This window comes from Kwoniella pini, chromosome 10, assembly GCF_000512605.2.
Source record: "Kwoniella pini CBS 10737 chromosome 10, complete sequence".
In the NCBI taxonomy this organism is placed as follows: Eukaryota; Fungi; Basidiomycota; class Tremellomycetes; order Tremellales; family Cryptococcaceae; genus Kwoniella; species Kwoniella pini.
In genome coordinates this window covers 377,907-394,912 of record NC_091725.1, presented here as the reverse complement: position 1 = coordinate 394,912, position 17,006 = coordinate 377,907, and the positions used below count along the sequence as shown (strand labels likewise).

At 41.6% G+C, this 17,006-nt stretch overlaps 7 protein-coding genes across 7 annotated transcripts; 3 read left to right on the top strand and 4 right to left on the bottom strand.

The window, feature by feature from the left end:
- Positions 1-314: 314 nt before the first annotated feature.
- Positions 315-1,944, top strand: I206_106946 (uncharacterized protein; the record flags this gene model as incomplete). Its single annotated transcript, XM_019157231.1, has 5 exons — positions 315-435; positions 509-566; positions 630-1,447; positions 1,511-1,638; positions 1,750-1,944. 5 exons carry the CDS (start codon positions 315-317, stop codon positions 1,942-1,944), a joined length of 1,320 nt encoding a protein of 439 aa, XP_019009949.1.
- A 367-nt stretch (positions 1,945-2,311) lies between these two features.
- On the bottom strand, positions 2,312-3,587 carry I206_106945 (uncharacterized protein; the record flags this gene model as incomplete). Its single annotated transcript, XM_019157232.1, has 4 exons — positions 2,312-2,836; positions 2,904-3,057; positions 3,143-3,414; positions 3,480-3,587. 4 exons carry the CDS (start codon positions 3,585-3,587, stop codon positions 2,312-2,314), a joined length of 1,059 nt encoding a protein of 352 aa, XP_019009950.1.
- Positions 3,588-4,143: 556 nt separating this feature from the next.
- On the bottom strand, positions 4,144-4,700 carry I206_106944 (uncharacterized protein; the record flags this gene model as incomplete). The annotated part of the gene is made up of 2 exons (XM_019157233.1): positions 4,144-4,177; positions 4,246-4,700. The coding sequence occupies 2 exons, from the start codon at positions 4,698-4,700 to the stop codon at positions 4,144-4,146; spliced, it is 489 nt and encodes a 162-aa protein (XP_019009951.1).
- Positions 4,701-5,190: 490 nt separating this feature from the next.
- I206_106943 (uncharacterized protein) lies at positions 5,191-9,216 on the bottom strand (the record flags this gene model as incomplete). The annotated part of the gene is made up of 2 exons (XM_019157234.1): positions 5,191-8,139; positions 8,194-9,216. 2 exons carry the CDS (start codon positions 9,214-9,216, stop codon positions 5,191-5,193), a joined length of 3,972 nt encoding a protein of 1,323 aa, XP_019009952.1.
- Positions 9,217-9,911: 695 nt separating this feature from the next.
- Positions 9,912-11,084, top strand: I206_106942 (uncharacterized protein; the record flags this gene model as incomplete). Its single annotated transcript, XM_019157235.1, has 4 exons — positions 9,912-9,950; positions 10,014-10,263; positions 10,361-10,696; positions 10,771-11,084. 4 exons carry the CDS (start codon positions 9,912-9,914, stop codon positions 11,082-11,084), a joined length of 939 nt encoding a protein of 312 aa, XP_019009953.1.
- A 267-nt stretch (positions 11,085-11,351) lies between these two features.
- Positions 11,352-14,461, top strand: I206_106941 (glutamate-tRNA ligase; the record flags this gene model as incomplete). Its single annotated transcript, XM_019157236.1, has 12 exons — positions 11,352-11,537; positions 11,617-11,714; positions 11,770-11,831; positions 11,954-12,169; positions 12,280-12,407; positions 12,477-12,635; positions 12,687-12,895; positions 12,968-13,135; positions 13,199-13,305; positions 13,362-13,684; positions 13,747-14,144; positions 14,242-14,461. 12 exons carry the CDS (start codon positions 11,352-11,354, stop codon positions 14,459-14,461), a joined length of 2,274 nt encoding a protein of 757 aa, XP_019009954.1.
- Positions 14,462-14,725: 264 nt separating this feature from the next.
- Positions 14,726-16,812, bottom strand: I206_106940 (uncharacterized protein; the record flags this gene model as incomplete). The annotated part of the gene is made up of 7 exons (XM_019157237.1): positions 14,726-15,225; positions 15,323-15,422; positions 15,513-15,869; positions 15,942-16,181; positions 16,252-16,442; positions 16,524-16,616; positions 16,683-16,812. The coding sequence occupies 7 exons, from the start codon at positions 16,810-16,812 to the stop codon at positions 14,726-14,728; spliced, it is 1,611 nt and encodes a 536-aa protein (XP_019009955.1).
- Between the last annotated feature and the right edge of the window lie 194 nt (positions 16,813-17,006).

Sequence of the window (17,006 nt, the reverse complement as noted above, 5' to 3'; positions counted from 1 at the left end):
TTATAACATTTTCACAAAGTGACTACCCTATCAATAATATCTAATTTATCTTGCGCAATTCACATGTCCGTAAGCAGAGTTGCATATCCTCACTCTTCTATCAAAATCAGATTTATCTCATATATCCTCGGTTTGGTATAAATCGAACTCACCACGATCCTCAAAGACACGTTACGCAGTCTCCCTTTGTACAGACAGATAGCCTATCGGCTTGAGGCAGACCAATCGTTCTCATGTGTCTCCAAAACACTTGATCTGGATAGAGCGTGAAAAGAGATTTTGTACGGCGGATTATATGGATCAAACTTACTGCAATGCTAGTCTCGCCTTACTTGATAGGTGGTCTGTGCCTGATCGGACAAGTCATTGCCAGATCCCGTATAGAACGCAAGAATCTGGACAGGAGACAGGATGTTTCAACGACGATAGCGGCTGGTAAGCAGGGCACAGATTCAGACTGTTTCTATTCAAGCTGCTGGACACTGATATGATGAGTCCTCGCTTGTAGAAAGTTCAGCAGTCGAATCGCTTGCTCCAAGTTCAGACGCAGTGTCTTCCGCAATACCGTAAGTGTCGCAACTACGAATGTGGAATGACATTTAGCTGATATAATCCTGAATGAAATGTAGATCTGCTGCCGACATATCATCAGCTATCTCATCTTCACCAACATCAGATCCATCTTCGGCTCCTCCTGCCTCGTCTTCCCCATCTCCCGAAGCGAGTTCTGTCATCCCTGCATCGTCAGAAGCTCTTAGCTCCGCAGTATTGTCATCAACGACTAGCTCGGGGGCGGCTTCATCGAGCGTCGAGCCATCTCCTTCACCGGGACCGTCATCGGTGGGGTCATCGGAAGCACCATCTCCGTCTTCTTTCGTCCAGTCCTCGGCCGCTGTTTCTTCTGCAGTTGCCGTGTCAAGCATAGCGAACTCATCACCAAGTACGTCCACCACATCTTCTACACCTTTCCCCAGTTCAGCTTCATCTCCTTTCCCGTCGTCCTCTGTCGCCCTCTCATCGGCTGCCGATGCTTCCTCAATCTCCGCTTCATCAATACCGATAGGAAGCGCATCAACCGACCCTTCTTCTCCTTCTACAGCTTCGAATCTACCTTCTTCGGCTTCCGCTATCATCCCGGTGATATCCTCTGCAACCTCGGATTCCCTATCAGCGCAAACATCAGCCCAAGCTTCTACAGCAGTATCCCCATCTGCTCAGCCTACTACTTCACCTGTCATTTCGTCTCAAATACCCACGACTCCGTCGACCACTCCAACGCCTGGCGGACCAATCACAGCTACAGCTACAAGAGTGATCACTACACAGACCGTAGAGACTAGGAATGGAGTTGTAACTACTAGACAATCTGAAGAGACAGTCGTAGTCGTAGTAACAGCTGGTGGAGGTACCGCGACGCAGACTGCTGTTCCTACTGATAACGGACAAGGTTAGCTTACAGTTTCCCTTCTCCCCATATATCTGTGGACATGCTGATTCTATATCTTTTTAGCTGTTGTGACAGTTACAGCAACTGATCCGGGCGCAACGTCAGGCTCAGATGGTGGTTTGGTAATAGTTACGGTTACTTCAACTGGAGAAACGACAGATCAAAATGGTAGTTCGGGTGTAGTGTTAGTGGTAAGTTTTGAAATATTTCGAATCCTTCACACCTATTTTATCAATACCTTCCAGTCAATATTACAGTATGAATTGTCGACTTCATGGCTTATGTCTAATGATTCAATATAGACAAGTACGATACACGCTCAATTGACTGTTGTGGGAGGTTTGACAGTTACTGCGACTAGTACAGCAGGAAATGGTGGATCCTTACAAACGAATTCATCGGATAAATTAAAAGTCCCTTTAGGGTTTCACGAATCAATTTGGATAATAGGACTAACGACTACGTTGGGATTATTAATGGGCTTATTTTCTGTCTGAGGATAACGAGAAACACGATAAAATCAAGAGTACTATTAATGCACCTTGCCACGGCCAACCAACATAAAACGACACTTAATATACGATTAAGAAAATGAAATGGACTTACTACACGAACGTTCAACGACTATCATATAATACGGCACAAAAACGGATAACGGACGAAACGGAATAAGACGGACAAGTTATATCTTGTATTAATTTTTACGATTATTATAATACGACATATTAAGTATACATGCATATTACATAGGATTAGTCAATCTACAATCGAGCTAGCCGTGTAAGTCGATTTGCCAATGGATATCAATTTCAAGCTGCATATATTTTTCCCAGAGAGATAAAACAAAGAAAGTTTTGAATGGACCTATTCAAATCCTCTAGTCCATGCGTGATTGATACCCCAATTAGGTTTCTGTGATTGTCTTTGAGAACCAGGTACAGAAGTAACAATGACTCCTGATGATGGGATCGAAGTTGTCACATCACAAGGGACTACTGTGGAGAGGGCAGCTGAGGCAAGCCCGTAATCTGCTACACTACCTGCGCCGTTGGGGCGCACGGGTTCAGTATCGAATGGATCGGCTGAAGTTGGAATACTTGTAGTAGGATTGGCAGTTCCATAAGTTGGTATGGCTACGCTAGGGGCGGTCGTAGCTGGATTATATGAATTGGCTGATGATACTGTCGTGACTGCAGTACCAGCAGGAGGTACGATGGTATCTAGTGAAGTTTGTTGACTACCCGTGGAAGTGAGAGCACCGCTTGGTATACCACCAGCAGGCTGAGAAGTAGCTGAAGCGTTGGAGGGATTGGATGCAGAAATTCCCCCGGCAGGATCAGCAGCGTCATTAGGTTGAAGTCCCCCAGATGGACAGAAAGTTATAGTGATCTAAAGTAATTGTCCCTTTTAAGTTAGCACAAGCTATCAAGGGAAAATTAGGATAAAAATTACTCACTCCAACATTATCAGCTAAACATTGAATAGGTGAACCTCCTTTTGTACTTGAATCTAAAAACCCACCAGGACAAGCTTCTGCTGAATCTCCTAAACATGGATAATATTTTTGAGTAGTTTTACATCCATTAAATTCAAAATCCATAGAATATTGACTATTTGTATCAATCAAAATCAATTAATTCACAAACTACAAACTCAGGGTTTTTATCTGGGCAATGAAATGTGTGATTGACTTACAATTTATGATTACCAAGACTAGTTCCAAGTTGATCATCTACACCATCTAATAAACTATAATCTGCAGAATTTTGCGAACCTCCTTGAGAATTTGTTAAAGTAAATTCAACTAAACCACAATTTAATCCATTATCCCTACAATCTATACCTGATGCCCCTTTCAACCAAGCTAAACCACCTTTCACAGGTCCAATTGTTGTTGACGATCCAGAAGGTGATTTATTACCTTCATAAACGTATACAGGTTCACCGGAACCGCAATTATTGACTAACTATGAGAGCACAATGAATCAGTCTTGTCCGATATTCAGATGCGAAGGGTATGAGAGATACTCACGGTCACTTTGTGCGATTCAGATTGTCTAGCTGAGGGATTCAGATAAGCTGGAGCGGCATAAACGGAATTCTGAACGCTGATCAATGAGAGAATGATGGAAAGTAACATGGTGGAATAAGGTATACTCGTCGATCAGTGAAGTGGGAATAAAAAGAATGTATAAAGCCAGTTCAGTCAATGAACTGCTATCAGTTGATAAGGAGAGGGAATGGATGAAAGAGTGGGAATTACTGAAACTCAACCATTGAGATATATATCTTATGTTCAGAAGTAGTCAGTCGATTTCGAATTTTCAGAAATTGAGCAGACCTCTTTTCATCAGACAACTGATTGATAAGGTAGCTTGGAATTAATACTATCCCCTAAATCACCTTTCAGTATCGCAGTCAAAAGTAGGTGATTAATTTACAATATTGAGTATTTCATTAGTCTACCGCGCATCCGCATCAAAGGACACTCCTTTCGACGATAAGGAGACATTAGTATAGTCGCCTTGATTGAAGATCGGCCAAAGGTCGGTCACTTGTCCAGGCTTCGAATCCTTTGATCAGTAGGTATAAAAGCCCAAACATCAATGGTTTCCATGAAGTACGAGTCATGCATTTGATATGGTACAGTTGGTAAGAAGGGTTGAAGGAGGTATAAGCAAACATGGTTGAAGATGTCAATGCTGATCATCCCTTAAAAGTGGTTGTCGTCTATACAAAACATCCAAATCAGATCAATCTCATATGATTTATCAATTATTTAGGACTTACTCACTCACTCAAGTTTTTTCAATTCTTTTTCATTTCCAATTAAATCAGGTCTAATAAATAAAATATAAATTCTCCAAATTAAAGGAGGTAATAATAAACAAATACTTATTAAAGAAGTTTTAAAACTTAATGCACTTTGATTTTTTTCTTCTAAAGATTTAAATAATTCTAAAGATAAAATAGGTATTAATAAAATTTCACCAAAACCTAATGTATAATATGTATTTCTTCTTGAATTTATATATTTTGAACCATAAATTAAACTAGTTGTTAATCCACCTATAATTATACCTCCAAATAATCTTGTAAATAAAATTGTAGATTCATTTATATCTTTTGAATTTAAAAGTAAATAATATAATGTAGTTTTTGTATTTGTTATTAATGGAAATGAAAGCAAATTTAAAAATGCTTCTATTAAAAAAGCTTTTCTTACTATTGAACCTGATGGATCTGATGACATTGTAATAGTGTACACGATAGAGGCTGAACTATTTGGGTTGAGATTGATGATTTCTGACTTATACACAGGTAGAATGAATTGGATAAGAGCGATACTAGATAGTGGAATATGTCTACATATATCTCAATGTATGAATTCAATCTCCAGTAACGATCGAGTCAAAATGGCCATGCCAACAGATTTGGCCATAATTCTCTGTCGATCGTTTGACGTCATTTTTATCATATTATCGATAACTTTACCCGCGTCAACATATATAATCTTTTTTGGTTTCCATCTATCAAAGTTATGTTCACCGTCTTCGACCTCACACAATTGTTCAATCGTTAGCCGTGGGAAATATAGGATAGTATCTGCTTATTCACTTGCACATCTGGCATTAATCACCTATGCACCACTATAAAAAGATACACATATCTAACAGGATCCAAGGGATCCAAGGGATCCAAGACGATCTCACTCTTCGCGCCGATTATAGAAGATCAACTTCTTACAATTCATTATGAAGCATAACAATACTACCTTCTCTCCACATTCTACCTCCATCTTCAGTATCTTCATCCATACCCCACTCCAAACCTGCATCATCCATTTCTTGAGCTTTTCTAGCTAATTCACGTTCAACTCTAGATTTCTTTCTTGGTGTAGTTGATATTACCCTTAATGGACCTTTATATGAAGGAGTAGTCAATCTTACTCCAGAAGATGACGACGAAGATGAAGACGAAGGAGCAATTGATATTGATCTTGAGCGTGATCTAGCATTGATCATTCTATTCAGTGGTTCAGACTGAGATTGGTGTGCCACAGATTCTGATCTACTTATCATTGGTGTATTAGGACTATCGAGTCTGATAGGAGTAGAATTTGGAGCGGGAGATGGCGCAGGTGTGAATCGTTTGAGAGGTACAGGAGGAGGTAACATCAATCCATTGTTGGTATTCGTATTATTCAGCTTCTTTGAATTCGGACCTCCAGTAGTACATGAAGGCGATGATCCTGCTCGTGTAGCTGTGAACCTTGACTGGGTTGTTACAACCGGACCAGAACTTGGTGGAGGAGTGGGTAATGCAAATCTGTTGACCAAGACTGAAGACCCCAATGTAGATTCTCCTGTTTTGATTGAGGGATTTGAAGTCGAAGATCCCAAAGAGGGAACCAGGGCTTTGATCATCCCTCGAGGTAATGATCCTGTATGTTCAGGTCCAAGTTGAATACCTATATCTCTTGCTCGGACCGACCATTCATTTCGTAGTGGACTTGAACTCGAAGCATATCGATTGAATGCCCTAATGGGTGATGATGATCCAGCGTATATTGATGAGTCAATCTGAGATACATCTTCATCGCCACCAAGGAACGGCTCGTCCTCGTCGCTTTGAAGGGGATCCGGAGAATCGTCCCGTTCCGGAGATCGCGGCTGCAGAGAGAATCTAGCTCGTTTCACACTTCCACTACTGCTTGGTGCCGTCGAGCACTCAGATGGTCGACGAAGAATTCCTTTTCTAGGTAAGGTGGAAGGAATATAATGACTTAAGACGGACGAACCTCTTGCTCCATCAGTAGACGAGGGCGGCGTAGGTCGGAAACCGATGGTTGCACCTCGAAGCAAACTCAAGCTGGGGTATTTCTGCGATATCGGGGACGCGTCAAGGAGTGACGCGGACAGAGATGGCGAAGGTGTGGGGTGAACAGGCCGAGTCGAAGATGTGGATACGGGTGGTGAAGAAGGCGGCATTGAGCAAGCGGAAGACGATCGCACATTCTCTGTTCTCTTCGTGACGGCTACAACAGGTGAATACGGTTCGACAGACGACGTAGGCGGCGGAGATGGCATGTAAGATATGACATGATGTGATGTGGGTGAAGACAGAGTAGCTGAAAGTTGCGGCAATTCAGAAGAGATAATTCTTTTCCTCTTTGTCCTGTTCACACTCGATGAGAAAAGATTGTGGGACACCTGGGGAGGCTTTTGCGGTGTTTCTGCAAAAGTGGAGCTTCTAGTATCTCTGACTTCTTCAGGATTTTCGAGTTCCTCTTCATCATTGTTTGTTGAGAAGTAGCAGAATTTGACCCAAGCTCTACCTTTGCACCACCAAGCTCTATCTTTTCTATCTCCTCCAGCATCATAACACTGACCGCAGTATCTTGCTCGTCCGCTTTTCCTATATATCATTGTCTTACAATATATATTAGGATCAAGATTATCCGGCCGATCCGTTGGCTCTTCAGGAAATTCACTCATAGCTCGTATCGGTGTCCTGGCGGACCGAATCCGTTGGTCATTTTCGCTGTCGGTCAATGTAGTAATCAACCTGTGGCTTGCGCGGGTCTTTTTGCCGATTGCAGGTGAATTGTCCGTATCCGATATATCTGTCGTAAGGCGAGACAAGCTTCTGCGCGATTTGCTGATAGATTCCCCGTGATTGGCTTCAGGCGAAAGATGGGCGGAATCAGTGTCATCCGTTTGAAGGTCGATCGTGTACCATCGGCACATTTTGGATGAGACTCTTCCCCTGCATTTGAAAGCCTGTTCACCTCTTTGGCCCCCTGCTTCTCGGCACAAGGGGCATTTCCTTACACGTTGAGCTTTTCCCGAGCTCGGTGTTTGTCGTAGATCTGGTCGGTCACGGTGATGATAGTCGTCATTGTCATCATCGGAATGACGAGAAGAAGATCCCATTCGATTTGAGTCATGTTTAGATCTGTCGTATCGTTGTTCCAGTGTTTGCGGGTGTAAATTGGGTTCTTGCACGCGATCATCATGTTGATTTGGCTTGCTGTTTTCGAAAGTGCATTCAAGCGCTCCTTTACGACCTTTACACCATGCAGCTTTCTCCGCTCTTTCACCACCGGCTCTTTTACACCGCTTACAGATCTTGACTGCGCCATACTTTGACCTCCACAGTCTAGTATAGTATGGTGATCCGCTAGTGTTGATTGAAGAATGAGTTGTAGTGTGTTGCTCAATATCTTCAGACGGTCTTTCTCCAATCATGCGTGATTTGCCTTTCTCCTCGGCAGAAAAGGTTCTATGGCGAGATTCGGCGTTGAATGATTTCACGGTCAAATCAGGCGGTATTCGGCGGAGAGGCAAAGGAGACTGAAACAAGTTTGCTTGGGGACGGAACGAGGTGACGAAGGTCGTGGATTGACCTGGCGGCGAGGAAATGCAATCGGCATCTGGTGAGGGCGATCGACGTAAGGCAGGCGAAGAAGAACGTGAACACAGGTCATCATCCGGAGGTGGGCTTTCGAAAAGGCTGGCGAGTGATGGTGCGGAGACCGATGTTTGTATTCTGGATTGTCCGAGCTGAGGTTGTTTGTACTGTGTTGATGCCGGGAGAGACGACCTTCGGGATTGGATGGGTATCACCACTTCTACTATCCTTTTAGGACGAATTTGCGGAGGACTTTCCACCAGGTCTCCCGTGAAGGGCTGAACAGCTATCAGCAAACATGCCAAATTGGAGGTATTGTATTAAATACGTACTTCGTCATCTGAGGTAGTCACATGCTCATCCACGTCCAAGCCCATGCCCGACAGCGCTTCAGTGAAGCCATCCCTACCCATGAGCAATTCATCCTCGGAAGCTTCTTCTCTTTCTTCAACCTCGTTGTCAGAGAGGAAAAGATCCTCCAGTCTTGGTGGTTTGATCCAGCTTCCTCTTGATCTTGGGGACAATTGGGAGTCTTCTTCAACCTCTTGATCATGATCCTCGGACGATGACCCATCATCAATTTCTTCCGTGTCCGCATCTTCTGAAACATCGTTATCTAGTCCAAATATCTTTTTCTGTTCAGCTTCCAATCTCAAAAATTCCTCTAAATCATTTTGAGCTTCTGGTGTATCCCAACTTTCATTTTTCTTTAACATTTCCTCTTCTTCTTCAAACAAGGGAGCATCGGAATATTGAAGATCAAGTCCAGACCTTTCATCCCATTGACCTAATTCATCTTCATCGCTTTCAAATTCAAATTCCGTCTCTCCTACTTGAGTTCCACCAAAAATTGAGGATCCACCTCCATCTTCATCTTCGTTATCTGAGACTTGTCCAAATTCTCTACCTACGTATTCTCTGAGTTTACCTCTATCTCTTGTTATTTTCCCAGTACGTAGATCAATTTCATCATCATCTTCTATCCTTATTGAACCGTATTTCTCTTTAATTAATTCCCATGCGCTCTTTAATTTTTGTTGAGAATCAATTTTACGTTTTTCTATTTCTTCTTGTCTCTTTTCTTCATCTGTCTGAGATTTTGCTTTTACGGAATTTGAACGTATTCGACCACCATTAGGAAACAGAATTGGAGTAGAACTTCTACCTAATAATGAAGGTGTAGAAGATCTTCTGTATATTGATGAAACGCTTGATCCTCTATATAAAGATGGAGTGGATGAACGACCCTTCAAGGATGGAGATGATGCTCGTGATGTTGAAGGTGGATCAGAATGGATGGATGGGGTATTATAAGGACATCGAGAGGGTCCGGCGATGGAGGCTTGCAAGAACATGTTCTGAATTTCAGACTCGCATCCAGTACAGAAAGACAAAGGCCAAGAGATCAATCATTCAAGCTTCCATTTCAAGAAGCTGCGTCTCTCATTGAGACAATATATGGTGTGGTTGAAGACACGCTCGATGGTTGGTAAGTGATCAATGTTATTGTTGTTTGACGATGTAGCAAGAAGTCTTATTTCATCTCAAAAGATCAACTAAGAGTAAGTTGATTTAACATGATAGTTGAGACGCGTCAGGGGATATTACAACCTGATTACCATTTCATTACGATTTCCCAATACCTTGTAAGTAGTTTAATAGGTGAATTTGCTAATGATGATTACAAAGGTAATTCAGCGTGGCCCCGGATTGATTTAGTGATGTAGGCCGCCCTTTTCAGTCTGTTCATTTAAGACTTACTGACATCCTTCTTCTGTCTTGCGTTAGCAACAAATAGCATAGCAAAGCAATATTACCACAAAAATCATATCGAGAGACCCGAAATCATCTCCATATCGAAATCTAGGCGCCTTATTCATCCTACTCTCACGAGTATCAAAAGAGATCAATTGCAATATGCAAGTGTAAAATCGGGATTGACAACAAGCCCGAGACGCTACTTTCGGATTTACACAACTTCGGAAGGCAGAGAATCGCAGGGAGATCAGAGAAAACCTCACTTGTTGGATTTCTTTGTCGTCCAAACGATATGGTATATGCACCTCAGCGGCGTCACGCCGTAGCATCTGTGTGTGACACTTCATCAATCGTGTACGTCCATGGGAAGCTGATTATTAACCCAAATTTCTAGCTGGCAACAACAGCTCAAGCTCTTTGTGTGATGCAACATTTCTACACCCCAAATCTCCTTATTCTCATATCTAGAGTACTAGCTCAAGTTCAAATCAATGCTTGCGCTTTTATACATCCTTCTAAAAGTCTATTCGGATTGTCTCTCATGTTAGTCGCACTTAACATTGCAGCTGCATTTTTACATTTACTGGATTTCGCAGGAGGCATGAACGGTGGAAAGGGTCTGGTATTGGATTTCGTCGGTCAAGGTGAGTCTAACAAGTACTTTACTTGAGGCACCTTGCCATATGTCCCCAAGAATCCACCGAATGATTTGATGGACTAATACCTTCCTTAATCTAATAGCCAATCCAGCATCGCTTACTCGGATATTACTCCTTGACCTTTTGTTGTTTCTCATGCAGTTAACCGGACTTTGCGTCTCATACGTTAATCACTCGACTCATTTACCTAAATCACCAGCATTTCCATACGACGATTTACTCCTACCGCCAGCAGAAGAAGGGGTGGCAATTTCAACCTCCATATTCGATGAAGATGAAGAGGATTTGGACTTGGAGCAAGGTAAATCGACATCAAAATCAAGAAGAAGGAAGGGTGGACAAAGATACGAAGCTGTTCAAGGAGATGAAGAGGAAAGCGAATTGTGGTTGAATGATGATATGGACCATACCCAACCTTGTATGTCTGCATTTCCCGCAGCTCTCTCTTCGACAGCGATCTCAGTTTATCAAGCTCACGTATACTGTTCGTAGCTGCAAATCTTATAAGAATACACGAACCACCCCTGATATTCACCCTCCCCCTCAGACATATATTGCGGTTGATGTGGAACCTACCGTCTCCATCTCCGCCACCTCGAGCCTTTTCCGGGGGAACACCCATATCGACTCCTCCACTAACTCCTGCAGCGAGCTCTCTGCCTCGTATATCGGATCCAGATCCACCGCAAGATGATCGCACGGAGTCAAGGCAAAGTGGATTAGGCTTAATTGGGACTCAGGCTGGGGGAAGCGAAAGTGAAGGACCCGGACGAATACCGGGTGATTATAGGCGGAGCGATTGGTAGTCTTCATCTGTCCATGCATACATGTATCACGCTAGCAAATGTTAAACATCTTGCCTCCCTGTGTGCTTCATGATTAGCTTTAACAGTGTTTATAAGAATAGAGATGATTATCGGTCGTTACCGCCACATTAAGCTATAACAATAGGTGGAATTGTGGAGGTTTGGATTCTCAAAAAAGTCAATGACCATCAATACTGAGGGAGGTTCATCAATCAACATACCATTACTCTCTTTCTAGATACTATTTGTCTAATTCAACCAAACAAGATGCCTTCAGTTGTTATACCGCTCGTACAAACCCCACCTTTCACTCTCATTGCTTTGGCTCTGATACAAGGTATACCAGTATCATGGGACACTGAATCTGGTGAAACAGGTCAAGCTTCTTATGGTGAGATTAAAGGTGCTGAAGAAGTCAGACAAGAATTGGAAAAAGGTGTAGCTGGAAAGGAAGTGAGTTGAATCTTTATTTACAGCTTAGATTCTCTGACATCGTTGATTACCCCATTATTGACATTTATTCATGGCGCAGATCCCCCTACCTCCTCTTCCCACTTTACTCGCAGCCAATAGTACTTTCCAAGAGGTATCTTCAGTCTTAGATGCTCTTGATGATTACCTTGCTTACCGGTAAGTCAAATGATATATCCAAAATACGGACTTGTGCTGAATTAGTAATTGGTAGAACTTACTTTGCTGGATCAAAATTCGGTTTTGGTGATGCTACAATCTGGGGAACAATTCGAGGTGAGGGTTCTGTTCTTCCGAATATCATTTCGTCATCTATCAAGTCTAGACCTATGGTGTCCCGCGATCTGTCATACATTGTATTGAATGGTTTTGACAAAGCTAAATCAATCTTTGCTCAGGAAACAACTCCGCTATTGGTTCAATCAAGAAACCAGGAAGACCTCACTTAACAAGATGGTTCAACCACGTCGAAACTCTTTCTGTTCCCCAGAACGCTTTGAAAACTTTCCAACAAGCTAGATCAGAAATGGATAAAGGAAAGAAAACTAAGAGACTAGAGACTGTTGATGTTGTTTTACCCAATGCTGTCAAAGGCAAGGTTGTCGTCAGATTCGGTAAGTCACATATACAACCGAATATGGAATCAAAATCATACACAAGAGTCACGCCTACTCTGACCAGAAGATGCTACCAATGAGCAGTCACTGATAACTCTTCTACACAGCTCCCGAACCTTCGGGATTCCTTCATATCGGTCATTTGAAAGCTGCAATTCTTAACAGATTCTTAGCGGATCAATATCAAGGAAAATTCATCTTGCGATTCGACGATACCAACCCGCTCAAAGAAGAGGTAAGCTTATCTTTATGCGAGTCGTTCTCTTGATCTCCATCAAAGCTTATACATATTCGGGATAAACAGGGAGAGTTCGAAGATGCTATCAAGGAAGATCTTGATATGATTGAAATTGGATTTGATAAAGTGGTCCATACTTCTGATCATTTCGAGAAGATTCAAGAGATAACCGAAAAGCTTATCAGACGAGGTGATGCATTCATGGATGATACCGATGGTGAAACCGTAAGCTTGATCTTGCTCTGTCCCTGAAGTTCGCTTATATTCTGCTTATAGGTCAAAGAACAAAGACGAGCTGAGATCCCCTCAAAGAATCGGGACGCCTCCATTGAAGACAACGTTGCTAGATTTAAGGAAATGCTTAAGGGCTCTGAGGAAGGCAAGAAATGGTCCTTGAGAGCTAAGATTGACTATCAACATAAGAACGGATCTATGAGGGACCCTGTAATTTACAGATACGTCGAAGGATCGCATCACATCACTGGGTGAGTCCATCCTCCTGAGCTTGCATGCGGTCTGCAACGAACAAAAGCTGATTCGATCATTCAATGGGATAGTACCAAGTTCAAGGCTTATCCTATGTACGACCTTGCTTGTCCTATCATTGATCACCTCGATGGTGTCACCCACGCCCTTCGAGCCAACGAATACTATGCAAGACACGAACAATACCAATGGTTCTTGGAGAAACTTGGTTTCCCTAAGATCGAGATCTTCGATTTCAGGTGAGCTCAGAGTCCTGGCGTTGGTTGTTCGTGAGCGCTGATACAAGCCTTTTCGTTTGATAGTCGAGTTGACTTCGTTTACACCGTCTTGTCTAAGCGAAAACTTAAGTTCCTCGTTGAGAAGGGTGTCGTCAATGGTTGGGATGATCCTAGGTTCCCCACTGTCAGAGGTTAGCAGCTCATCATCGCGAGCTAGCAAGCATTGCTGACATAGACCTGTACATAGGTATCCGATCTAGAGGTATGACAGTCCAAGGATTGAAGAACTACATACTTGGCCAAGGTGCTTCCCAAGCTCAACTTCAACTCGAATGGGATGGTATCTGGACTGTCAATAAGAAAGTCATCGACCCTGCAGCCCCTCGATACTGGGCTATCGCTGAAGATAAAGCGGTTCCTGTCACAATTGCCGGATATACTGAAGGGGAAGTAGCCGTCGAGAAGCCTTTGCACAAGAAGAACCCCGAAATTGGTAACAAGAAATTGATCCTTTCCGATAAATTACTTGTTGAGCAAGAAGATGCTGTTTCTTTCGGTGATAACGAGGAGGTGCGTTGACACTCTAGTCATTTTGGTAATTGTCGAGCTGACTTTCTATTTTGATGGAATAGATAACAGCTATGGATTGGGGAAATGTTTTCGTTTCAAACAAGAAAACCAACTCCAATGGCGAAGTAGAATCTTTAGAATTCAAATTACACCTTGAAGGGGATTTCAAGAAGACCTCCAAAAAGATCCATTGGCTTTCAGCACCATCTACCAAGAACGCTCTTGTACCTGTAACTCTTATAGAGTATGATTACTTGATTACGAAGAAGAAATTGGAGGAGAATGATAATCTTGAGGATATCATAAATCCAAAGACCGAATATAGAGTCAAAGCTCTTGCCTCAGCAGAAGTTGTCAACCTCAAGAAATGGGAAATCATCCAATTCGAGAGAAAAGGTTATTATATTTGTCAAGGAACTAAAGACGCTGAAGGAAGAATGGAATTCGGTTTCATCCCTGAGTAGGTCATCCTGAACACTACACTAAATTTGTCGACAACCGTTTATCGAAGTCCATTTTTGGGGAAGTTTAATTGATATGTCTTTTCTCTAATGTAGTGGTCGACTGCAAACTATTACACTTAAAGCTACTCCTGCTGCTGAAAAACCCAAAGTTGCAGGTGCTTCAAAAGGATCATGGGGTAAACCGGTATCCACCAAACCTACCATTACTGCCGACAGTGCAAACTCAGATGGTACAAAAATCTTACTTTCAAACGGTACGAGCGGATTCAAAATTCCCGTCAAATCTGGCATGTTTGAAGCTGATAAGATCTAGTAAGTTGATTGTCAGCTTGCATTTTCGAAAGGTGCAGACTAGAGCGAATGGAAGAGTGAACTAATTTATTTGATTGCAGCGGAAAAGATGAAGTTCCAGCTCTTGCTAATGGTGTGAACATGTTTAAAGTCGAACCAATCTATGATAATTAGATTTGATGACTAAGATTGGTTCATCGCAAATTAGTGAATAAAGTATCAGCAATGCATAATTAACAGTTTGGGTTATTTTATTATTGTACAACAATGAAAAGTTTGAACGTATCTATAAATCCCTACACATTGTTCTACCTTGTTCAATTTGAGAATTACATAAATTTAATTCAAGTGGAATTGAAATTAAAGAAGCAAATAAAATACCAGTTGAATCAGCAGCACCAACTGAACCAATTCTAAATTCTTTTTTTAAATTTTCTTTTTCTTTTTCTTTTGAATTTTCATTTTCATTTTGACTTTCATTTGTACCTTCATTTTGAACATGATAAAAAGTATTAACATAAGCTAAACCACCACATAAACCTTCTAAACAAATTAAATAAAAAATAATTGTAATTGAATTATCAATTTCATCACTATTTTTTAAAATAATTTTTTTAAGTGGTTTTGGTTTAAAATTTGATTTGGTAAAAATGAAATATTTTGATTGTAATGATAATAATAATAAAATTATAAATTGAATTATTGAAGGTAAAGGTAAAAATTTTAATGGAATAGGTGGAATTGATAAAGAAATTGATGATCTTGACAAAAATACAAATGTTTGATCTATTTTTATTTTTTTTGTAAAAAATTGATATTAATATAAATTATCAAATTTTACCAAGTTCGAAAATACAGGGAAGATAAATGAAATAAACCTCACAAGTCAATGACCAAAATGGATAATAATCTCTTGGAGATTTAAATAATTTTGACCAAATACCATGAGTTGGTATAGGAAAGACTAAAGTAGGAGCAACACCCTATTATCCGTCATACATCAGCCTCACCTCATGTTTGTTCTGCCAAATGATAAAGGGGTGAATTGAATGTCAACCATATAGACAACTTACCGAGTTGATCACATATTCTTCAACGTACACAGCACAAAGAGGAATCATATATCTGAAAACTAGTGGTTTGAGGAGATCCAATTTCTCCTTAGTACTAAGGTAGACTTTCTGATATTCTTCAGAGATGGGCTTAAGATCGTCATTTGGTTCTTGTAATCTTGTTCTGCTCGCAGAAGAAGAGCTCAACTGTGGCACAACGTCTTGAGAAGGGGGAGTGATGAATATGGAAGGTGGGATACTATCAGTATTTATAGGTTCGTACTCTCCTAGTCCCGTGATGTCATCTGAAATGGCTTCAAGTTCCGCACGAGACGGTAAGAGGAATGTATACGTTATTGGAAAGAATAATGGTAAAAACTATTTCAGCCAAGTATAGCATGAGCTATTCGCATTCCCGTGTTAAGTTTGATTAGATTTAGCCATGCTCACACTTGATAAGCCCAAACCACCCTTTACACCAAGTCCTCTCAATAGCCACCATATCCCAGCTCCTGCTATCCCTGCGAACCCAGTCCCGCTAGACCAAGCACCCAGAGCAGTCTTAGATGTTGAACGAGTAGGTAAAGTAGTTGTCAATTGAAGGAAAGTTAACTCCCCCAAACCGGAGGAGAGGGAAGCCATAGATATCCCCAGTAGTCGAGGTGCTAAGGAAGTGGAGAATGCGATGGTCTGGTACACAGCCGAGTGTTAGCTTTTGAGACACGAGTGCAGTTGTTAAAGCGGACGGAGTGAAACCTACCATGATGCCAAGCCAGCTAACACAGGTACATAGACCCACTCTTCTCGTATATTGTATCTTCCCGTTGGATATCAAGGGCCAAGCGACTTTGGTCGCCAGCGCAGGGAAGATATTGAATAATGTAACAATACCCTTGGGCGTAGAGGAAGATACGAGATCAAGCGCTGCTGAAAGGATGATCACATAGAGCACTATTAAGAATAGTGATGTGGTTCAGCTTCGCAGTCATCATGCATCGAAGAAAGCAAACACCAGCTGTACGTCACACTTACCGTTGTTTAGGAGACCAAATATCATGAACGCAGCAAATAATCGTTTATTGGTATATTTCGAAGCTGTAACATTCTTAAGGGACTCATCATTGGCTAAGATGGTTAGTGTGAGCAATTAGCAGTCGTCACGATCAAAGTCGCTTGCGTTGAATAGCTCACCAGCGGTGAAATCATCCACATCGTCTTCATCTATACTAGAATCATCGCGAGCGTGACTCTCACTTTGTAGAGGTCTTCGCTCGTGAAAGTCTGGTCCCATAGGTTGAAGTGGGAGGTTACTATCAGGCATATACCGGTAAGGCTTGTCCTAATCTCTTTATCTAATCTCTTTTTCGAGTAGTCCCAATGTATTACTGAAGATGTATGGACGATTATAATACTGAATTCAAGTTGAATATTGTGATATTGTGATTATCATTGCGAGATATAAAGATAAAAGAGGATGAGAGCATGGTGAATGATGATCATGTTATCTTTCGCTCT